The 20,000-nt window shown below is 36.9% G+C and overlaps 1 protein-coding gene across 1 annotated transcript in view; it reads right to left on the bottom strand.

Moving 5' to 3' along the window:
• The window catches only part of kcnq1.2 (potassium voltage-gated channel, KQT-like subfamily, member 1.2), a 203,050-nt gene that overhangs the window by 63,189 nt on the left and 119,861 nt on the right, over positions 1 to 20,000 (bottom strand). The window contains exons 15-17 of the mRNA XM_056451540.1: positions 5,373 to 5,448; positions 2,177 to 2,271; positions 1,264 to 1,304 (exon numbers count right to left, since the gene is read on the bottom strand). Of these exons, the coding sequence (XP_056307515.1) occupies positions 1,264 to 1,304; positions 2,177 to 2,271; positions 5,373 to 5,448 (212 nt within the window). The remainder of the gene's footprint in view (positions 1 to 1,263; positions 1,305 to 2,176; positions 2,272 to 5,372; positions 5,449 to 20,000) is intronic.

Here is a 20,000-nt window from a genome sequence, read left to right as displayed (position 1 = left end):
ACTGTTGGAGTTACCATAATTATATAATAAGTTTTTTTGGTATTCATTCATTCATTCATTCATTCATTCATTCATTCATTCATTCATTCATTCTTTATTGTTTTTTATTTATTTATTTACTTTTTTTGCTCTACTGTTGGTGTTGCTATGTTTATATAATGAGTTTTTTTATTATTTATTTATTCATTCATTCATACTTTATTGTATTTTATTTATTTATTTATTTATTTATTTATTTATTTATTATTTATTAATTAACTTTTTTGCTCTACTGTTGGAGTTACCATAATTATATAATAAGTTTTTTTGGTATTCATTCATTCATTCATTCATTCTTTATTGTTTTTCATTTATTTATTTACTTTTTTTTCTCTACTGTTGGTGTTGCTATGTTTATATAATGAGCTTTTTTGTATTAATCATTTATTTATTTATTTACTTATTCATTCATTCATTCATCCTTTATTGTATTTTATTTATTTCGTTTTTTATTTACTGTTGTTGGGGTTACTATATTTATATAATTAGTTTTTTTATTTATATTATTTTTGTATTTAAACAAGACAAAAGCTTAAATAATTAAAAATAAATTAAAATCAATAAATATAAACAAATCTAAATAAATAAAAAGCAAACAAATAAATAAACCTTTGATATTTAGTTTATTATATCTATTTTCTGTCACCATAAAAGGTAAGAAAACACATGTCTGCATTTGTTTAAAATAAATCAATGAATAAAAAAGGAAAAGAAATGATGCTTACATAAATATGCTAATGAATTTATCTGATGTATTTTATTTATAGTAATATTTAATAGTTCATAATATGTACAACAAATTCCTTTTCTTGTCTGATAAAAAGAATGCAAGTGTAATAAATGCTTATTTTACTATGTGTTTTGTATTAATGCAGCTTCATTTCAGTTGATGTTGTACTCATTGGCTTACCTGTATTAATAGAATAAATAAACAAATAAATAGTTAATTTATGCATTTTTAACCTTGTTTTTGATACGACTACTTTAAAATTAAACTCCTTTTTACCACTATACATAGAATATGTTTAATAAATAAAAAGAAAATAAAAAGAGTGTAATTAATTTGATTTATGACCGTTTTAAAATCCCCCCCGCCCCTTTTTTACCTCTATAAATAGAATACGATTAAAACAAACAAACAAACAAATAATTAAATAATTGTGTTAATATATTCATGCATTTTTTAAGTGTATAATCATATATTTTGTTTATTATTTTATTTACCTGGGAGGAACATTCCGGGTTTCCCAAGTGTGTGATCCAGCCTGTGAGAGCAGAAACATCAGTGAATGGTGACACACACACACACACGCACACACACACACACGCACATGCACACACACGCACACACACACACACACACACACAATATATATATATATATATATAATATTAAATATTTTTCAAATGTTTCCCAAATGATGTTTAACAGAGCAAGATATTTTTCACAGTATTTCCTATAATATTTTTTCTTCTGCAGAAAGTCTTATTTGTTTTATTTCGGCTAGAATAAAAGCGGTTTTTAATTTTTTTTGACAATTTTAAGGTCAATATTTTTAGCCCTTGCGGTGGGGTGGTGCAGTGGGTAGCGCTGTTGCCTCACAGCAAGAAAGTCACTGGTTTGATCCTCGGGCACTCCGGTTTCCCCCACAGTCCAAACACATGCGCTATAGGGGAATCGAGTGAGCTAAATTGGCCATAGTGTATGAGTGTGAATGAGGGTAAATGAGTGTTTTCCCAGTGATAGGTTGCAGCTGGAAGGGCATCCGCTGTGTAAAACATATGCTGGATATGTTGGCAGTTCATTCCGCTGTGGCAACCCCTGATGATTAAAGGGACTAAGCCAAAAAGAAAATGAACGAATGAATGAATTATAGTCCCCTATAATTATACTTATAGTAATTATAATTATAGTAAGCAATATTAGTTTTGGATTGTCTCCAGATCAAACCACTGTTATACAATGACTTGCCTAATTAGAAATGAGTTATTAAAACTATTATGATTAGAAATGTGCTGAAGAAATCTTCGTTAAACAGAAATTGGGGGAAAAAAAAAGTCACCAATTTGGTGTCAATAATTCTTTGTACATATGGTGTGTATTGAAATCTCAGGTGTAATACAGGTGTGTGTTCACCTTCTCTGTAGCTCTTTAATGCGCACCATCATGTTGAGGTGTCCCTGTGAATACTGCTCGATCACGTCCCGCACGTCGTACGGTTTCCTCGCTTGCTGTGGGACAGAAAACAGAAAACACACACACAGATTCAACACTATTGTCCAATCAGATCCCCCGGGCCTCACGCTTCCATGCTTTGTTATTAAGGCTCAGTTTAACTCAACGACAACAATGGCAAAGGTACAGTAAGCACCACGTCTCCATTTGGCTCCAAACATGCTTGAGGATTTACAGTTGAAGCCAGAATTATTAGCCCTTCTGAATTAATTGCCCTCCTGTATCATTTTACCTACAGTTACTGTTAAACAGAGATTTTTCAACACATTTCTAATCATAATAGTTTTAATAACTCATTTCTAATCACTGATTTATTTTATCTTTATCATGATAACAGTAAATAATATATGACTAGATATTCTTTAAGATACTATTATTCAGATTAAAGTGACATTTAGAGGCTTAACTAGGTTAATTAGGCTAAAGTTAGGGTAATTAGGTAAGTCATTGTATAACAGTGGTTTGTTCTGGAGACAATCCAAAACTAATATTGCTTAAGGAGGCTAATAATATTGACCTTATAATGGGTTTAAAAAAACTAAAACTGCTTTTATTCTAGCCGAAATAAATCAAATAAGACTTTCTCCAGAAGAAAAAATATTTTAGGAAATACTGTGAAAATTTCCTGAATCTGTTAAACGTCATCTGGGAAATATTTGAAAAGCATTCACATGAGGGTGAATAATTCTGTCTTCAACTGTATATTTATTTATGTTTAGATCAGAAAATGTGGAATTGTGTGGATTGTCTTTCATTCTTCAAGCAGGTGAATTAAAACATCCACGTGAAAGCATGAAAGGAACACATTTAGGTGTAAAATGATTGAAAATGCATGCTTAAATTTAAATATTCAATAACCTTTTTTCATATTAGAATGTCTAATTTTATTGAATTAATGTACATATTTGGTGCATATTTGGTGCATATTTAGATTTTTTTAAATGTCATTTTCTCTTTATTTTTTATTTATATTATATATTATGAATATTTTTGAATAATTTAGCATATGGAACTTATGGGAACTGTTCATTTCGCCATAGTGGAATGAACCGCCAACCTATCCAGCAAATGTTTTACACAGAGGATGCCATTCCAGCTGCAATACAGTACTAGGAAACACCCATACACAGTCATTCACATACACACTACGGCCAATTTAGTTAATCAATTCCCCTCTAGCGCATGTGTTTGGACTATAGGGGAAACCGGAGCACCCAGAGGAAACCCATAATGATAATATTTTTTCTTATTATTTCGACTAGAATAAAAGCAGTTTTCAATTTTTTAAACACCATTTAAGGTCAAAATTATTAGCCCCTTTAAGCTATATATTTTTCGATAGTCTACAGAACAAACCATCATTATACAATAACTTGCCTAATTACCCTAACCTGCCTAGTTAACCTAATTAACCTAGTTAAGCCTTTAAATGTCACTTTAAGCTGTATAGAAGTGTCTTGAAGAATATCTAGTCTAATATTATTTACTGTCATCATGACAAAGAGAAAATAAGTCAGTTATTAGAGATGAGTTATTAAAACTATTATGTTTAGAAATGTGCTGAAGAAATCTGCTCTCTGTTAAACAGAAATTGGGGAAAAAATAAACAGGGGGGTAAGTAAGTAAGTATTTTACAAAAAATATATAATTTATTAGGATTTTTATAAATGTTTTAGTGCATAAAGTAAGCATATTTATAGCTCAAAAATCATTATAAACAATATAATACAGTTGAAGTCCCAAATGATGTTTTTTCCCAAATGATGTTTAACAGAGCAAGGAAATTTTCACTGTATGTCTGATAATATTGTTTCTTCTGGTGAAAGTCTTATTTGTTTTATTTTGGCTAGAATAAAAGCAGTTCTTATTTTTTAAAATTCATTTTAGGTCAATATTATTAGCCCCTTTAAGCTATATTTTTTTAATAGTCTACAGAACAAACCATCGTTTACAACACTTGCCTAATTACCCTAACCTGCCTAGTCAACTTAATTAACCTAGTTAAGCATTTAAATGTCACTTTAAGCTGTATAGAAGTGTCTTGAAGAATATCTAGTCTAATATTATTTACTGTCATCATGACAAAGAGAAAATAAATCAGTTATTAGAGATGAGTTATTAAAACTATTATGATTAGAAATGTGTTGTAAGAAATCTGCTCTCCTTTAAACAGAAATTGAGGAAAAAAAATAAACAGATGGGCTAATAATTCAGGGGGTTGAATAATTCTGATTGCAACTGTATATATATAAAGATATGACATATTATAGTGCATGTGTAACTTATGGGAACTCTTCATTTTCTAAATGTTTAGAATGTAAAACATTATTTTTCCATTGATTTTAAAGTGTAAATCTGTTTTTAAATATAAATTTATCTATAATTAAATGACAAGTGGGGCAGCACGGTGTCTCAGTGGTTAGCACTGTCACCTCACAGCAAGAAGGTTGCTGGTTTGAGTCCTGGCTGGGTCAGCTGGAATTTCTGTGTGGAGTTTGCATGTTCTCCCAGTGTTGGTGTGGGTTTCCTCCGGGTGCTCCGGTTTCCCCCACAGTCCAAACACATGCGCTAGAGGGGAATTGAATGAACTAAATCAGCCGTAGTGTATGAGTGTGTGTGTGAATGAGTGTGTATGGGTGTTTCCCAGTACTGTGTTGCAGCTGGAAGGACATCCACTGCATAAAACATATGCTGGATAAGTTGGAGCTGTGGCCACCTGAATGAATAAATACATTTTTTCATTGATTCACAGTGTAAAAGTATTTTACCAAAAATATATAATTTCATGTCATTTTTATAAATGTTTTAGTGCATGAAGTAAGCATTTTTATAGCTTGAAAAGCCTTAAAATTATATATATATTTATTTTTTAATTCTATTTAATTGAATTCTATTTAAATAAATACTTGTTTAATTGATTTAAATCATTTTATTGTTAATTTTATAGAATATTTATTTATAATCCACATAAATAACAGGTTTCATGTTCTGTAAATTAGCTAAAACTCTAAGTAATATTCTTTTATATTCTTTATTTTCTGCATGAATTTGCATTATTTAAAGTTACTCATCATTCTGACACACACAATAAAAATACCTGAAATTTCCGCCGAGCCACAAAATACTGCATGCGTCTGATGACCTTGATGGCGGATCTGTGCGCATGGGAAAGTCTAACATAAAAACAAACGACAAACACGGCGTCAGAAAACACTGAACAGACCACTGTAAATATGTGTGTGTGTGTGTGTTTGTGTGTGTGCGTGTGTGTGTGTGTGTGTGTGTGTGTGTGTACGTGGCAGTAAACCTGGTGACAATAACCAATGCAAAACACACACACATACAGACACAATAAAACACTCTAAGGGAGGACACTTGTTTTTTTTGTTGTTGGCCAAAACACCCTATTATTTCCTGCATAACGCTGCCCTGCCAAAGTTTTTACCCAGAAATACAGTCGCATCAGACTGTGTCCACTGTAAACAGAGCCTAGAGGAAAAAACAAAGACACTGCTGATAAAAAAAAGCGTCTGGAGTCTGAAGAGCTTAGATGAAGACTCTGATTATGAACTTTGACATTAAAGCGCTCATAAATCCACAACACAGACTAATGAGAGCCTCTTAAGAAACAGTACAGCCGTAAACAGTGTTATAGCATCATCCACTCACTCTCATGTATCCAAATGACTAATTTTCTACTCACCCTTTTCTGTTATACCCCATGATGATGTGTGTCAAATTAAATGATCATAAATAAAAAACTGTGTACAATGAGGTGCAGTTTTTCTCCTCTTGGTTCCTTCGTTGCAATTTTAGAACTTTTTGATGTTCTAAGTGGTTGCCAATGTGTCCTGGTGTTTTTATATGGTTGCTATGGTGTTATGGGTGATTTTAAGAGCTTTACTAAGTGTTTGCTAGGGTGTTCTGGTGTTTATGGATGGTTGCTATGGTGTTATGGGTGATTTTAAGTGCTTTACTAAGTGTTTGCTAGGGTGTTCTGGTGTTTATGAATGGTTGCTATTGTGTAATGGGTGATTTTGGGTGTTTCGCTAAGTGGTTCCTAGGGTGTTCTGGTGTTTATGAATGGTTGCTATGGTGTAATGGGTGATATTGGGTGTTTCGCTAAGTGGTTCCTAGGGTGTTCTGGTGTTTATGGATGGTTGCTATGGTGTTATGGGTGATTTTGGGTGTTTCGCTAAGTGGTTCCTAGGGTGTTCTGGTGTTTATTAGTGGTTGCTATGGTGTAATGGGTGATTTTGGGTGTTTCGCTAAGTGGTTCCTAGGGTGTTCTGGTGTTTATGGATGGTTGCTATGGTGTAATGGGTGATTTTGGGTGTTTCGCTAAGTGGTTCCTAGGGTGTTATGGTGTTTATGGATGGTTGCTATGGTGTAATAGGTGATTTTGGGTGTTTCACTAAGTGGTTCCTAGGGTGTTCTTGTGTTTATGGATGGTTGCTATGGTGTAATGGGTGATTTGGGTGTTTTGCTAAGTGGTTCCTAGGGTGTTTATGGATGGTTGCTATGGTGTAAGGGTGATTTGGGTGTTTTACTAAGTGGTTGCTAGGGTGTTCTGGTGTTTTGGGATGGTTGCTATGGCATTACAAGCCATTTTTAGGTGTTTCACTAGGGGGTTGTTAGGGTATTCGGGTTTTATGTGTTTTACTAAGTGGTTGCTTGGGTGTTCTGGTGTTTTTTGTGATTTTAGTGGCTTAATATGTGGTTGCTAGGGTGTTCTGGTGTTTATTGATGGTTGCTATGGTGTAATGGGGGATTTTGGGTGTTTCACTAAGTGGTTGCTAGGGTGTTCTGGTGTTTATGTGTGGTTGCTATGATGTAATGGATGATTTTGGGTGTTTCACTAAATGGTTGCTAGGGTATTCTGGTGTTTTGTGTGGTTGCTATGATGTAATGGATGATTTTGGGTGGTTCACTAAGTGGTTTTTAGGGTGTTCTGGTGTTTTGGGGGTGGTTGCTATGGCATTACTATCCATTTTAGGTGTTTCACTAAGGGGTTGTTAGGGTGTTCAGGTTTTATGTGTTTTACTAAGTGGTTGCTAGGGTGTTCTGGTGTTTTTAGGTGTTTACTATGTGGTTGCTAGGGTGTTATGGTGTTTTTAGGTGTTTACTATGTGGTTGCTAGGGTGTTCTGGTGTTTATTGATGGTTGCTATGGTGTAATGGGTGATTTTAGGTGTTTTACTAAGTGGTTGCTAGGGTTTTCTGGTGTTTAATGATGGTTACTATGGTGTAATGGATGATTTTGGGTGTTTTACTAAGTGGTTGCTAGGGTGTTCTGGTGTTTATAGATGGTTGCTATGGCGTAATGGGTGATTTTGGGTATTTCAAGTGATTTTACAAGTAATTTTAGGTGTTTCACTTAGTGGTTGCTAGGGTGTTTTGGGTGTTCTACTAAGTGGTTGCTAGTCTTGCGTTTTTGTAGGGTTAATGTATTAAACTGAATACATGTAAATTAACATTATGCAGCACACCATGAATAAACACACACACACACACGCACGCACGCACACACACACACACACACACACGCACGTCTCAAACTCAGTTTTAAATGTATATGGGTCATTTTTACACAGCACAACCATGTTATATGAATTATTACTCTTTCAGTTATTTTAAATCGAAGATCAAGCAACAATTTGAAATGCAATAGTTTGTGTGTGGAAAAATGTGGATAAAGGTCTAAGAGAAGACACACAGGTTTGGAATGACATGAAGGTATGTAATGACAACACAGTTTATTTTTGGGTGAACTGTCACTTTAGGAGTGTGTGCGTGTGTGTGTGTTAAGTGGGGTCATCTGTATGTGTGTGTGGTTAAGTGGGGTGATCAGTCTGTGCGTCGGCCACTTAAATTGCTTTAAAAAAAAATTCCACAACACACTTCAGACATAGCAGAAGAGAATGGACGGCAGTGCAAACAGTGAGTGGCAAAAATTCACAGAAGTGACTGTCACTTCCTCCCGATAACAGCCGAACAAAGACATGCGTCACTAATACGTCAGTACACATAACAGCCATTTAAATACTTTAATGTGTACACATTTTCCATTAGAATATAGTGCAGAATATATAATTTGGTGTTGCTTATTGGTTGCTAGGGTGTTAAGGGTGGTTTTAGTTGTTTTACTAAGTGGTTGCTAAGATGTAATGAGTTGTTCTAGGTGTATCACTAAGTGGTTGCTATGTTGTTCTGGCCATTTCAATACTGTAATGTGTACACACATTTTCCATTAGAATATAGTGCAGAATATATAATTTGGTGTTGCTTATTGGTTGCTAGGGTGTTATGGGTGGTTTTTGGCGTTTCACTAAGTGGTTGCTAAGATGTAATGAGTTGTTATAGGTGCAATGTTGTATTGGACATTTGAATACTGTAATGTGTACACATATTTTACATTAGAATATAGTGCAGAATACATAATTTTATGTTGCTTATTGGTTGCTAGGGTGTGTGGTTTTAGGTGTTTCATTAAGTGGTTGCTAGGATGTAATGAGTTGTTCTAGGTGTATCGCTAAGTGGTTGCTATGTTGTTCTGGCCATTTGAATTATGTAATGTGTGCATGCATGCTTTTAAACTATAAAACAGCAATATGAGTACTGCATAAAACAACAGGCATTATTTTGGTTGCTAGGATGCTATAAGTTGTTTTGGGTGTATCGTTAAGATTATTGCTATTGTGCTCTGGTATTTTAGGACTTTTTGGGGGGCAGATTTAGGTGGTTGCTGTGATGTTCTGGTAATTTGGGCATATTTGAGTTGTACTAGTGTTACTGGTAGTCTGGGTTTTACTAAATGGTTGCTATGTTGATCTGCTGTTTCACTATGTGGTTGCTAGGCTGTTCTGGTGTTTCACTAAGTGGTTGCTATGGTATTATGGACTATTTTAGGCATTTAACTAAGTGGTTGCTATGGTATTGTGGAATATTTTAGGCATTTAACTAAGTGGTTGCTATGGTGCTATGGGTTGTTTTAGGTGTTTAACCAAGTTGTTGCTAGGCTGTTCTAGTGTTTCACTAAGTGGTTGCTATGGTATTGTGGATTATTTTAGTCATTTAACTAAGTGGTTGCTATGGTATTGTGGATTATTTTAGGCATTTAACTAAGTGGTTGCTATGGTCCTATGGGTTGTTTTAGGTGTTTAACCAAGTTGTTGCTAGACTGTTCAAGTGTTTCACTAAGATGTTGCTATGATGTTATGGGTTGATTTAGGTGTTTAGCCATGTGGTTGCTAGGCTGTTCTGGCATTTCACTAAGTGGTTGCTATGATGCTATGGGTGATTTTAAGTGTTGCACTTTGCGGTTGCTAGGCTGTTCAGCTGTTTCAGAAAGTGGTTGCTTTCTGGTGTTTTTGAAGTGTTTGTTAGGGTGGTAAGGCGGTTGCTATGTAGGTCTTTCACCACGTAGCTGCTAAAGTGTTTTAAGTGGTTTCTATAGGGTCACCGATGGATTTTAGCCTTTTTATTTTTCTAATTGGTTGCTCGGTTGTAGTGTTGTTTTGTGGTGATTACTGTATTAAATTACAAATACTTATTTACAGATAAATGGGTGGTTTTAGCTGTTTACAATGTGGTTACTAGGCTGTTCTGGTGTTTCACTATGTGGTAGCCATGGTGTTATGGGTTTAACTAAGTGGTTGCTAGTCTGTTCTGGTGTTTTGGAGTGGTTGCTAGGGTGTTATGGGTGGTGTTTCACAATGTGGTTGCTATGTAGGCCTTTGACCAAGTAGTTGCTAAAATGTTTTTAAGTGGTTGCTATGGTGATACCAGTGGATTTTAGCCTTTCTTTTTTACTAATTGGTTGCTAGGTTGTTGTGTGGTAATTAGTGTATTAAATTACAAAATATCTCTTTATAGATAAACTATGGGTGGTTTTAGGTGTTTCGCTAAGTGGTTGCCATGGTGTTATGGGTTGTTTTAAGTATTTATTAAGTTGTTGGTGATTTGGGGTAGTTACAGTATTAGGTTAATATTCATAGTTAAACTAGGGGAGTAGTAAGATTCTAAGCTGCACACTTGTTAGTAAACCATTATGGTTAGTAAATGAGTAGATGTCACACACACACACACACACACACACACACACACACGCACACACAAATTCAAAAGTGTGCGCACACACAAGCACGCACACACACACACATACACACAAGATGTCGTCTCCTCTCAGCATGATGAAACTCTGCTCTATCTACAAAACAGCGTGTCCGGCTCCGTCTGTCCCCTCAAACACACATGACGTCTTCATTAGAGCAGGAGACGCCGGACAAAAGCTCCCGTCAGACCTGCGGATCAAAGCGCTGTTCCCCCCTCACAGGAAATGCATGTGAACAATATGAAAACATCCAGTGTGTGTGTGTGTGTGTGTGTGTGTGTGTGTGTGTGTCACATCCCAACATGATTGGGAAAGAAAACACATGTCCTCAAAACATGAAACACATGCTGTTTAATCAGGAATAACAGCGGCTGACAGACAGACACATGAGGAGATTCACAGCGCCGCTACACGCCTGACACATGCTCAACATCCACATTACACACGCTGGAGACTCTACAACAAGACTGATCGGCCAGAAACATCAATGCCAGTTTCAAAATGAGCATATAATAGATTTGATCAGTTTTAAGGAGACCTATTATGCCCTTTTTACAAGATGTAAAATAAGTCTCTGATGTCTCTAGAGAGTGTGTGTGAAGTTTCAACTCAAAATACCACACTAATAATGTTTATAACGCTCTGAAACTGACCCTTTTATGCTTTGATCATAATTGTGGCGTTTTGGTCACTGTTGCTTTAAATTCAAATGAGATTGTGCTTTTTACAGAAGTGGGCGGAGCTACAAATGCCTGCGTGTCAGCATAGTGGCAGATTCAAAAACAAGACTAACGTCCTATGCTAATAAGGGAGAGATGGTCACTAGTGGGTGGGGCTTTCCTCCTCTGATGACACGTACAAAGGGAGAATGTCAATCAAAGTGTTTCTGCAGACTGTTTGATTATTGTGAGATCATAAAAATAAAATGTATAGATTTTTACTGTCAGAAGCTGGGTATATTCACACACTGCCGACACACAACTGTGTTTAAACCCCTTACAAAAGCCATTTTTGCATAATAGGTCCCCTTTAAAGTCAGTGTGAACTGAAAGTGTGACTCTTTTTGCAGTATAACAATGCATTTCCAACCGAATGAGAATATTGAGTGGGCTTTTCAATTACATGCACAAATACAACGATGCATGCTGTAATTAATCATTTTAAGTGCACTCTATGACTTTCTGGGTTCTATTCTTTGGTTAAACTGGGCTCCTAACATCACTCTAAGCAATTAATTGATTTCTTTTGATAACCTTTGGACAAAAAGGTCACCCAGGTGGTTATGATGCCTGTTAAGTGAAGTTTATTTATAAACTAATTTCGAGAGGATCACGTGATTATGATTGAACACGGCTGGTCTTGCATTAGCTATGTATGATCCACCAATCAGACGATTCCTAACCCATTATAAAGAGCCAGGGTTTCACACTACAGTCATCTTCGATTTGAACAATCCCCCCTTCCACCTTTCCCTTCATAGGGCGGCCCGGCAACCCACTGATTAGCACCGTTTCCTCACAGCAAAAACGTCACCAGTTCTAGTCCCTTAACAGGCCGGCTGTCGTTTCTGTGCGTAGTTTGCAAGTTCTTCCCCTGCTCGCGTGGCTTTTCCCGGGGTTCTCCGGTTTCCTCCCACATTCCAAAAAACATGCACCACAAGTGAATTGATCAATCTAAATTCAGCACCACAGTCAAACTCTCATCCAGCAGCATATCTCTGCATAGCAATCATTTTAGTCATCAGCTCTTATCAAAGGGGTCGTGATCTACCTGAGCTCAAAGCTCCCCTCTCGCCCTTCAAATGGGAGGGAGCCCAGGGCTCAAGGACCTTTTGAGAACAGGGCTCTCTCCCGGGACAGCATGCCAAACTTGCTTATAATCAATCAATCAATCAATCACACTTGATCAATCATCAAGTGTGAACTCTTGAAATGGTTAAAGAGTTATCATTTAACAGCCCTCATAACCACATGGGGGTGAAAGAAAACCTCCATGTAGTTTCAGTAATGTTTTTAACTATATTACGTTCATTCATTGTTTTTTTCGGCTTAGTCCCTTTATTAATCAGGGCTGGCAACAGCGGAATGAACCGGCAACTATATGTTTTACGCAGCGAATGCCCTTCTAGCTGCAACCCATCACTGGGAAATACTAATACACTTATTCACACACACACACTACGGACAATTTAGTCTTTGGACTGTGGGGGAAACCGTGCACCCGGAGGAAACCCACGCCAACATGGGGAGAACATGCAAACTCCACACTGAAACACTAACTGACCCACCCGAAGCTCAAACCAGCGACCTTCTTGCTGTGAGGCGACAGCGCCATCCACTGCGCTACCGCGCTGCCCCTACTATATTACGTTTTCTCCCAATTTATGTTATAGATCAGCGGTCTCAAACTCAATTCCTGGGGGGCCACAGCTCTGCATAGCTTAGCTCCAACCACCTCCAACTCACACCTGTTTATTAGGGGACACTCACACTATGCTATCCGAACTGTGCCCAGGCCCGTTTCCCGGATCGTTTGAGAAGTGTGAGTGCTCTGAATCGGGCTCAGGCGCGGTTCAGTTGGCTGGCCTTGGCCTGGAGGTGTGGCAGAGTGCGGTTCACTTGGGCTCAGGCGTAGAACGATTGTAGTGTGAGTGCAAAGCGTTTCCCCCGAAACTGTAGACGAGACGTGACTTTTAATGGACTTAAATACTGCTCAATGAACGCAAACTGTCGTAGATTATTAAAGTAAACTGCACCACAGCTGCACCTTCAGTAAACCTCCTAACTCCTGCAGCACAAGGACTTCATGATTGTTTATGAGCGTCAATAGTGGCTGATCTGTTCGGTGAAATTTGACTGTGTGTCAAACCGATGTAACTATAGAAATGTCCACTGTGCTGAGCGAGAGCGCTTCTTAAACTGAACAGCGCATCATCGATGATGTAAGCATGCTCAGGCCCGAATGTAATGTGAGACGGGGGAGACGGGAGGGGGGACAAGGGTGCTTCGGCCCGGTTCAAGGCAACTGTACATAGTGTGAGTACGCCCATAGTCCCTAGTAGTCTTGGCAGCTTGATTAGTTGGATCAGCTGTGTTTGATTAGCGTTTGAGCAAAACTGTGCAGTGCTGCGGCCCTCCGGGAAACCAGTTTGAGATTCATGTCATAGATGAATTATTAAATCTAGAAAAGTTATTCTGGCAACGCAGTGGCGCAGTAGGTAGTGCTGTCGCCTAACAGCAAGAAGGTCGCTGGTTCGAGCCTCGGCTGGGTCAGTTGCCGTTTATGTGTGGAATATGCATGTTCTCCCTATGTGGGTTTCCTCTGGGTGCTCCGATTTGCACCACAATCCAAAGACAAATTGTCCGTAGTGTTTGAGTGTGAGTGTGTATGGATGTCTCCCAGTGATTAATTGCGGCTGAAAGGGCATCCGCTGCATAAAACATGTGCTGGATAAGTTAGCGGTTCATTCTGCTGTGGCGACCCTGGATTAATAAAGGGGCTAAGCCGAAAGAAAATGAATGAAAAGTTATTATTTTTTTAACTTATGATCTTTTGGTTAAATTTAAATTTAAAAGAATAACTTTTGTAGATTTATTAATTCATCTATGACATAAATTAAAGAAAAGAAAGTAATATCACAGCACAATTTAGCATTTTCTTGTAGATAATTTATTATTTTCTTTGGAAACGAAGGGGGGGAAAACTATATTTATGAAAATACCATATGTGTGGACATAATATAAATAATATAAAAGCCGGTAGCACAGTGGCTCAATGGTTAGCACTGTGGCATCACAGTAAGAAGGCCACTGGTTGGAGTCCCGGTTGGGTCAGTTGGCATTTCTGCTTTGGTTTCCCCCACAGTCCAAACACATGCGCTATAGGGGAATTGGGTAAGCTAAATTGGCCGTAGTGTATGAGTGTGTGTGAATGAGTGTGTATGGGTGTTTCCCAGTCCTGGCAAGGGCATCTGCAGCATAAAACATGCTGGAATAGTTGGTGGTTCATTCTACTGTGGGGATTTCTGATAAATCAGAGACTAATCTGAAGGAAAAGGAATACAAAAGCTACAACAAAACAGCTTCATCCTCGATCTCGTCTAATCCAGATGTGTTTCCTCTGTTTCTGTGAACTGGGTCAGTGTTTCATTCTCCATGTGATGCTCGTGGTGTATGCTGACTATTATTCTATCAGCCGGATTGATTTCACATTATTGCGTAATGCGTCTCCTGTGACAGTGTGTGTGTTAAGCGCTTTGAAGTCTCACACACACACACACTGCGTTTCAGGCTCTTTGAGAGCTTTCCTGCTCATTGTGGATTATTTCTGCCTCTCTTCCTCTTCCCGTCAGACACTTTCTAGAAATCCCTGCCTTCAGTTCATTCACTTCAGAACATCCTTCTGCTTTCTGGATATAAGATTTATAAACAGTTGAAGTCAAAAGGTATTTTTCTCTAATTTCTGTTTACCTCAGAAACCTCGACGTTATAATACCTGTCATAGCCATGCCATTATTCAAATGTGTGTCCTCATAAACCACATAAATCAGCACACATACACACTTTTTATGATTTTGTGAGATGTTTTGTAAAGATTTTTTTAAAGCAACTAGAATATCGAAGGATATCAAGGATTTAATGACTTTTCTCATAAGCTGAACTTTAAAGGTGCAGTAGGTGATCTGCCAAAATGCTAACCGGTTAGCACAATATCTTTGAAACACAATCCCTCCCCTGCCGTCCAAAGCCACGGCTCCTAAAACACAAACGTGCACCTTAAAGATGACAGAGACCCACTAGATCATGTCATTCACCAGTTAGAAAACTTTATAGTACTTTACAATACTACAATTCCCAATGAGAAACTGCATTATATCTAGCACGCTTTCAGTTGTGCAGCTAGCAAAACTTGTCATAATGGTCTCACTCACTCATGTGCTTTGTCCTAAAGCCACTACTGTATGCTTAGTGTTTGGCCGGCGGTGTACAGGAATTACACTTATAACTAAGCCATACTGACATGCTATTTCTGACTGAATATTCAGAATGGCATGGTAAACAATATAGGAAGCGCGACACAGACTGTCATTGCTCAAAAATTAACCAATGTGAATAAAAGCAACTTCAGCATTAAAGCATGCTAGGTCAGAATAGCGCTGTTTACTATTTATTTGAAAACAGTCACATTCAAGATTTCAAGATTTTAGTGGCTGAACAACACTTCTGTGCATGTAACCCATTCGTAACAACCCAATCTACATCAGCTTTGCGTGGCTAAAAGAGTTACCTACAGAACATTACCTGTCTAATACTTCAGCCATGGTGTCGTCCTTCTTCCGGTGGCAAAAGCTAACTCCAATATTGATTCAGGATTTTAACAAGTTTTAGTTCAGACAATTTTGGCAACTTTTAATCGGATGAACATTTTTTAGTTTTACGCCTCACCCAGAATATAAAAATACATATAAACACATTTAGATCATTTAATTTAATCATTACTGTTGGAATCTGAAGAGACTTTCAACCAGCACAACAACACATGCTTCTGAAGACGATCACCTACTGCACCTTTAAAGCTCTAAATTAAGCACCATGTTTTTGATGTTATGATTATATCACTACTGCATGCTTTACAAGAAAATGCATCCTATTTGCTGAATTTCATGTTCAATTCAATGCTTTACTTGTCAGTTCTCTTTAATCTTATGGCATTTTAAATTTACACTCATATACACATATCAGAAGGAAAATAAATAAATAAACAAATAAATAAATAAATAAATAAATAAATAATTGAATAAATAAACAAATAAATAAGTAAATAAATTAATAAATAAATAAATAAATAAATAAATAATTAATAAATAAATAAATAAATAAATAAATAAATATTAAATGAATAAATAAATAAATAAAAATAATAAATAAATAAATAAACAACAAATGTATAAATAAAAAAATAAAAAAATAAATAAAATGAACTAATTAATTAATGAATAATAAATGAATAAATAAATATATTAATAAATAAATAATCAATGAATGAATAAATAATTGAATAAATAAATAAATAAGTAAATAAATTAATGAATAAATAAATACATAAATAATAAATGAATAAATAAATAAATATATAAATAAATAAATAAATAAATAAATAAATAATAAATGAATATATAAACAAATAAATAATAAATGAATAAATAAATAAATAAATGAATAATAAATGAATAAATAAATAAATAAATGAATAAATAAATAAACAAATGAATAATAAATGAATGAATAAATAAATAAATGAATAATAAATGAATGAATAAATAAATAATAAAAAATACATAAATAAATAATTGAATAAATAATATAAATAATTGAATAAATAAATAAATGAATAAATAAATAAATAAATAAATGAATAAATAAATAATTGAATGAATAAATAAATAAATGAATAAATAAATAATAATAAATAAATAAATAAATGAATAAATAAATAATAATAAATAAATAAATATATAAATAAAACAAAATGACTTTGATCAACATTTCCAACACCCCCATATTTTAGGAGCATCCCCAAACTCCATCAAAAATCTATTTATCTCTGCTTATTTATTTAAATTGATCTCTTTCAATGTATCACAGGGGATGACACGGTGGCTCAGTGATTAGCACTGTCGCCTCACAGCAAGAAGGTCTCTGGTTTGAGTCCTGGCTGGGCCAGTTGGCATTTCTCCCCATGTTGGTGTGGGTTACCTCCAGGTGCTCCGGTTTCCCCCTTAGTCCAAACACATGCGCCATTGGGGAATTGAATAAACTAAATTGGTCGCAGTGCATGAGTGTGTATGGGTGTTTCCCAGTGCTGGGCTGCGGCTGGAAGGGCATCCGCTGCATAAAACATAGTTGGCGGTTCATTCCGCTGTGGCAACCCCTGATGAATAAAAGAACTAAGCTGAAGGAAAATGAATGAATGAATAATATACCATATTTGAAGCCATTTATTTCAGTCAACGTCCTAAAATTAGTGTGCATGGGGTCCGGGGTCACCACGGCGGAATGAACCGCCAGCATTTTTATAATTTTACAGAAAATAACCATTTAGCTTGAAGATATTCATAAATATACTTAAATATAGGTGGGGTTTTTGCTTGATTTCTTTGGGGTCTAAATGAAAATTTGTAAAAGTCAGTGGTGACAATAGAAAGTTAACACACACTATCATCCAATGCACACTCGCTTACATAATAAAATAGTGTATTCTTTTTAACCACTCACAAAAATTGACAGGCAATTTCTGAATGTAAAATATTTTAGTATGTAGATGGTTATAGTGGTGATATTTTGAGCTGATCTGAGCACAGCTGTTCCAGAAGCCCTTCTCAGTGTAATGTTTCTGCAAAACTGAGGTCAGTGCGTTTAGCAGCCCACCATGATCCAGCGTTCAGTAAGAGCTCATGCTTATTATTCACTTATGTTGTGTTTTTCCAGCTCGGGTGACCGGGCAGAGAGAGTTCACCGGCGAAAGCAGAGAGGGGGAAAGACAGAAAGATGATCTGCCTGTTTTTCATGGGCAACCAGAATAAATTTGAGCAAACAACCTTTTTTTGGGATCCTCCGTGACCCCGGATGAGAGACGCTGCTGTCTGAGACCTCACCGTTAACCAGCACTGCTAATCTGATGAATATCACACACTCTACACAGATAAATAAATACATTCAGATCAATGAAAACCAACATTAATTAACAATTAATCTGGTCATTTCCTTCATTATCTAACAATCTCTATTTAGCTGGCAGCAACACTTTACGATTTCCACTTGTTGGGTCTTAATTAACATACATACTATCCATCCTAAATTGCATTTGAAAAAGAATTAGGTTGCGTCTCAAATGACATGTCAACACAATCTCACGGCAATTCGTAATTTTTTGATTTAGTGGCTAATTCGTACGAATTCGTATGATCTAATTCGTACAATTTAGTACGATTTGCTCATCCGCCAATGACGGTTGGGTTTAGGGGTGGGGTTAGGTGCCACGCCTCCTTTTTAAAATCGTACAATTTCGTACGTCTGAACTCGTACGAATTCGCCACTAAACTGTCAAAACATAAAATACTTACGTTTTCTCGTGAGATTAGGCTGGATATACACTACGCACTTATTCACTCAACCAAGCAGTTTATAAGTTTTTGTCCATCAATACAAATTCCCAGTCGCTATTTAGCGGTAGCCAAATTAGTGAAATAAATAATAAAACCTGCTGCTGATAGCTCCTCCCCTTCAACAAAAGCCCCTCCCCTTCATAAGAAGCTTCTTCCCTTCATCAGCAAATTCTCCCATTCATTAGCAGCTCCTTCCCATTGAAAAAAGCTCCTCCCTTTCATCAGCAGCTCCTCCTTTTCAACAAAAGCTCCTCCCTTTTTTAGCAGCTCCTGCCATTCAACAGAAACTCCTCCCCTTCACCAAAAGCTCCTCCCTTTTATCAGCAGCTGCTACCCTTCAACAAAAGCTCCTCCCTTTTAATCAGCAGCTCCTCCCCTTTAAGAAAAGCCCCTCTCCCTTCATCAGCAGCTCCTCCCCTTTATCAGCAACTTCTCCCCTTCAACAAAGCTTCTCCCATTCATCAGCAGCTTCTTCTTTGACAAAAGCCCCTCCCCTTCAATAAAGGCTCCTCCCCTTTATCAGCAGCTCCTATCCTTCAACAGCAGCTCCTCCCCTTCAACAAAATCACCTCCTCTTTATCAGCAGCTCCTATCCTTCAACAGCAGCTCCTCCCCTTTAACAAAATTTCCTCGTCTTTATCAGCAGCTGCTATCCTTCAACAGCAGCTCCTCCCCTTCAACAAAATTTCCTCGTCTTTATCAGCAGCTCCTATCCTTCAACAGCAGCTCCTCCCCTTCATCACAGCTCCTCCTCTTTGACAAAGCCTCTCCCCTTCAATAAATGCTCCTCCCCTTCAATAAATTCTTCTCAGCAACTCCTACCTTTCATCAGCAGCTCCTATCCTTCAACAGCAGCTCCTCCCCTACAACAAAAGCTCTTGCCTTTTATTAGCAGCTCCTCCCCATCACCAAAAGCTCCGCCCCTTCACCAAAAGCTCCTCCCTTTTATCAGCAGCTCCTACCCTTCAACAAAAGCTCCTACCTTTCATCAGCAGCTCCTCACCTTCAACACAATCCCCTCCCCTTCATCAGCAGCTCCTCCCCTTCAACAAAAACTCCTCCACTCCTCGTCTTTGACAAAAGCCCATATAAATAATAGCCTTTTCAGACAACTGACAAAAGCCTTCAATAAGTGCTCCTCCCCTTCAATAAATTCTGTTCCCCTTTATCAGCAATTCCTATCCTTCAACAAAAGCTCCTCCCCTTCATCAGCAGCTCCTCCCCTTCAATGTAGATCCTCCCCTTCAACAAAAGCTTCCACCCTTCAACAAATCTCCTCCCTTTTATCAGTAGCTCCTCCTCTTTGACAAAGCCCTTCCCCTTCATCAACAGCCCTTCCCATTCAACAAAAGCTCCTCCCCTTCATCAGCAGCTCCTCCCCTTCAACATACCCCCTTCCCTTCATCATCAGCTCCTCCCTTTCAACAAAAATACTCTCCTTCAACAAAA

The sequence above is a fragment of the Danio aesculapii genome, chromosome 25 (assembly GCF_903798145.1).
Source record: "Danio aesculapii chromosome 25, fDanAes4.1, whole genome shotgun sequence".
NCBI classification, from domain to species: domain Eukaryota; kingdom Metazoa; phylum Chordata; class Actinopteri; order Cypriniformes; family Danionidae; genus Danio; species Danio aesculapii.
The sequence above is the reverse complement of the archived record's forward strand: the minus strand, read 5'-3'. Positions and strand labels throughout refer to the sequence as shown.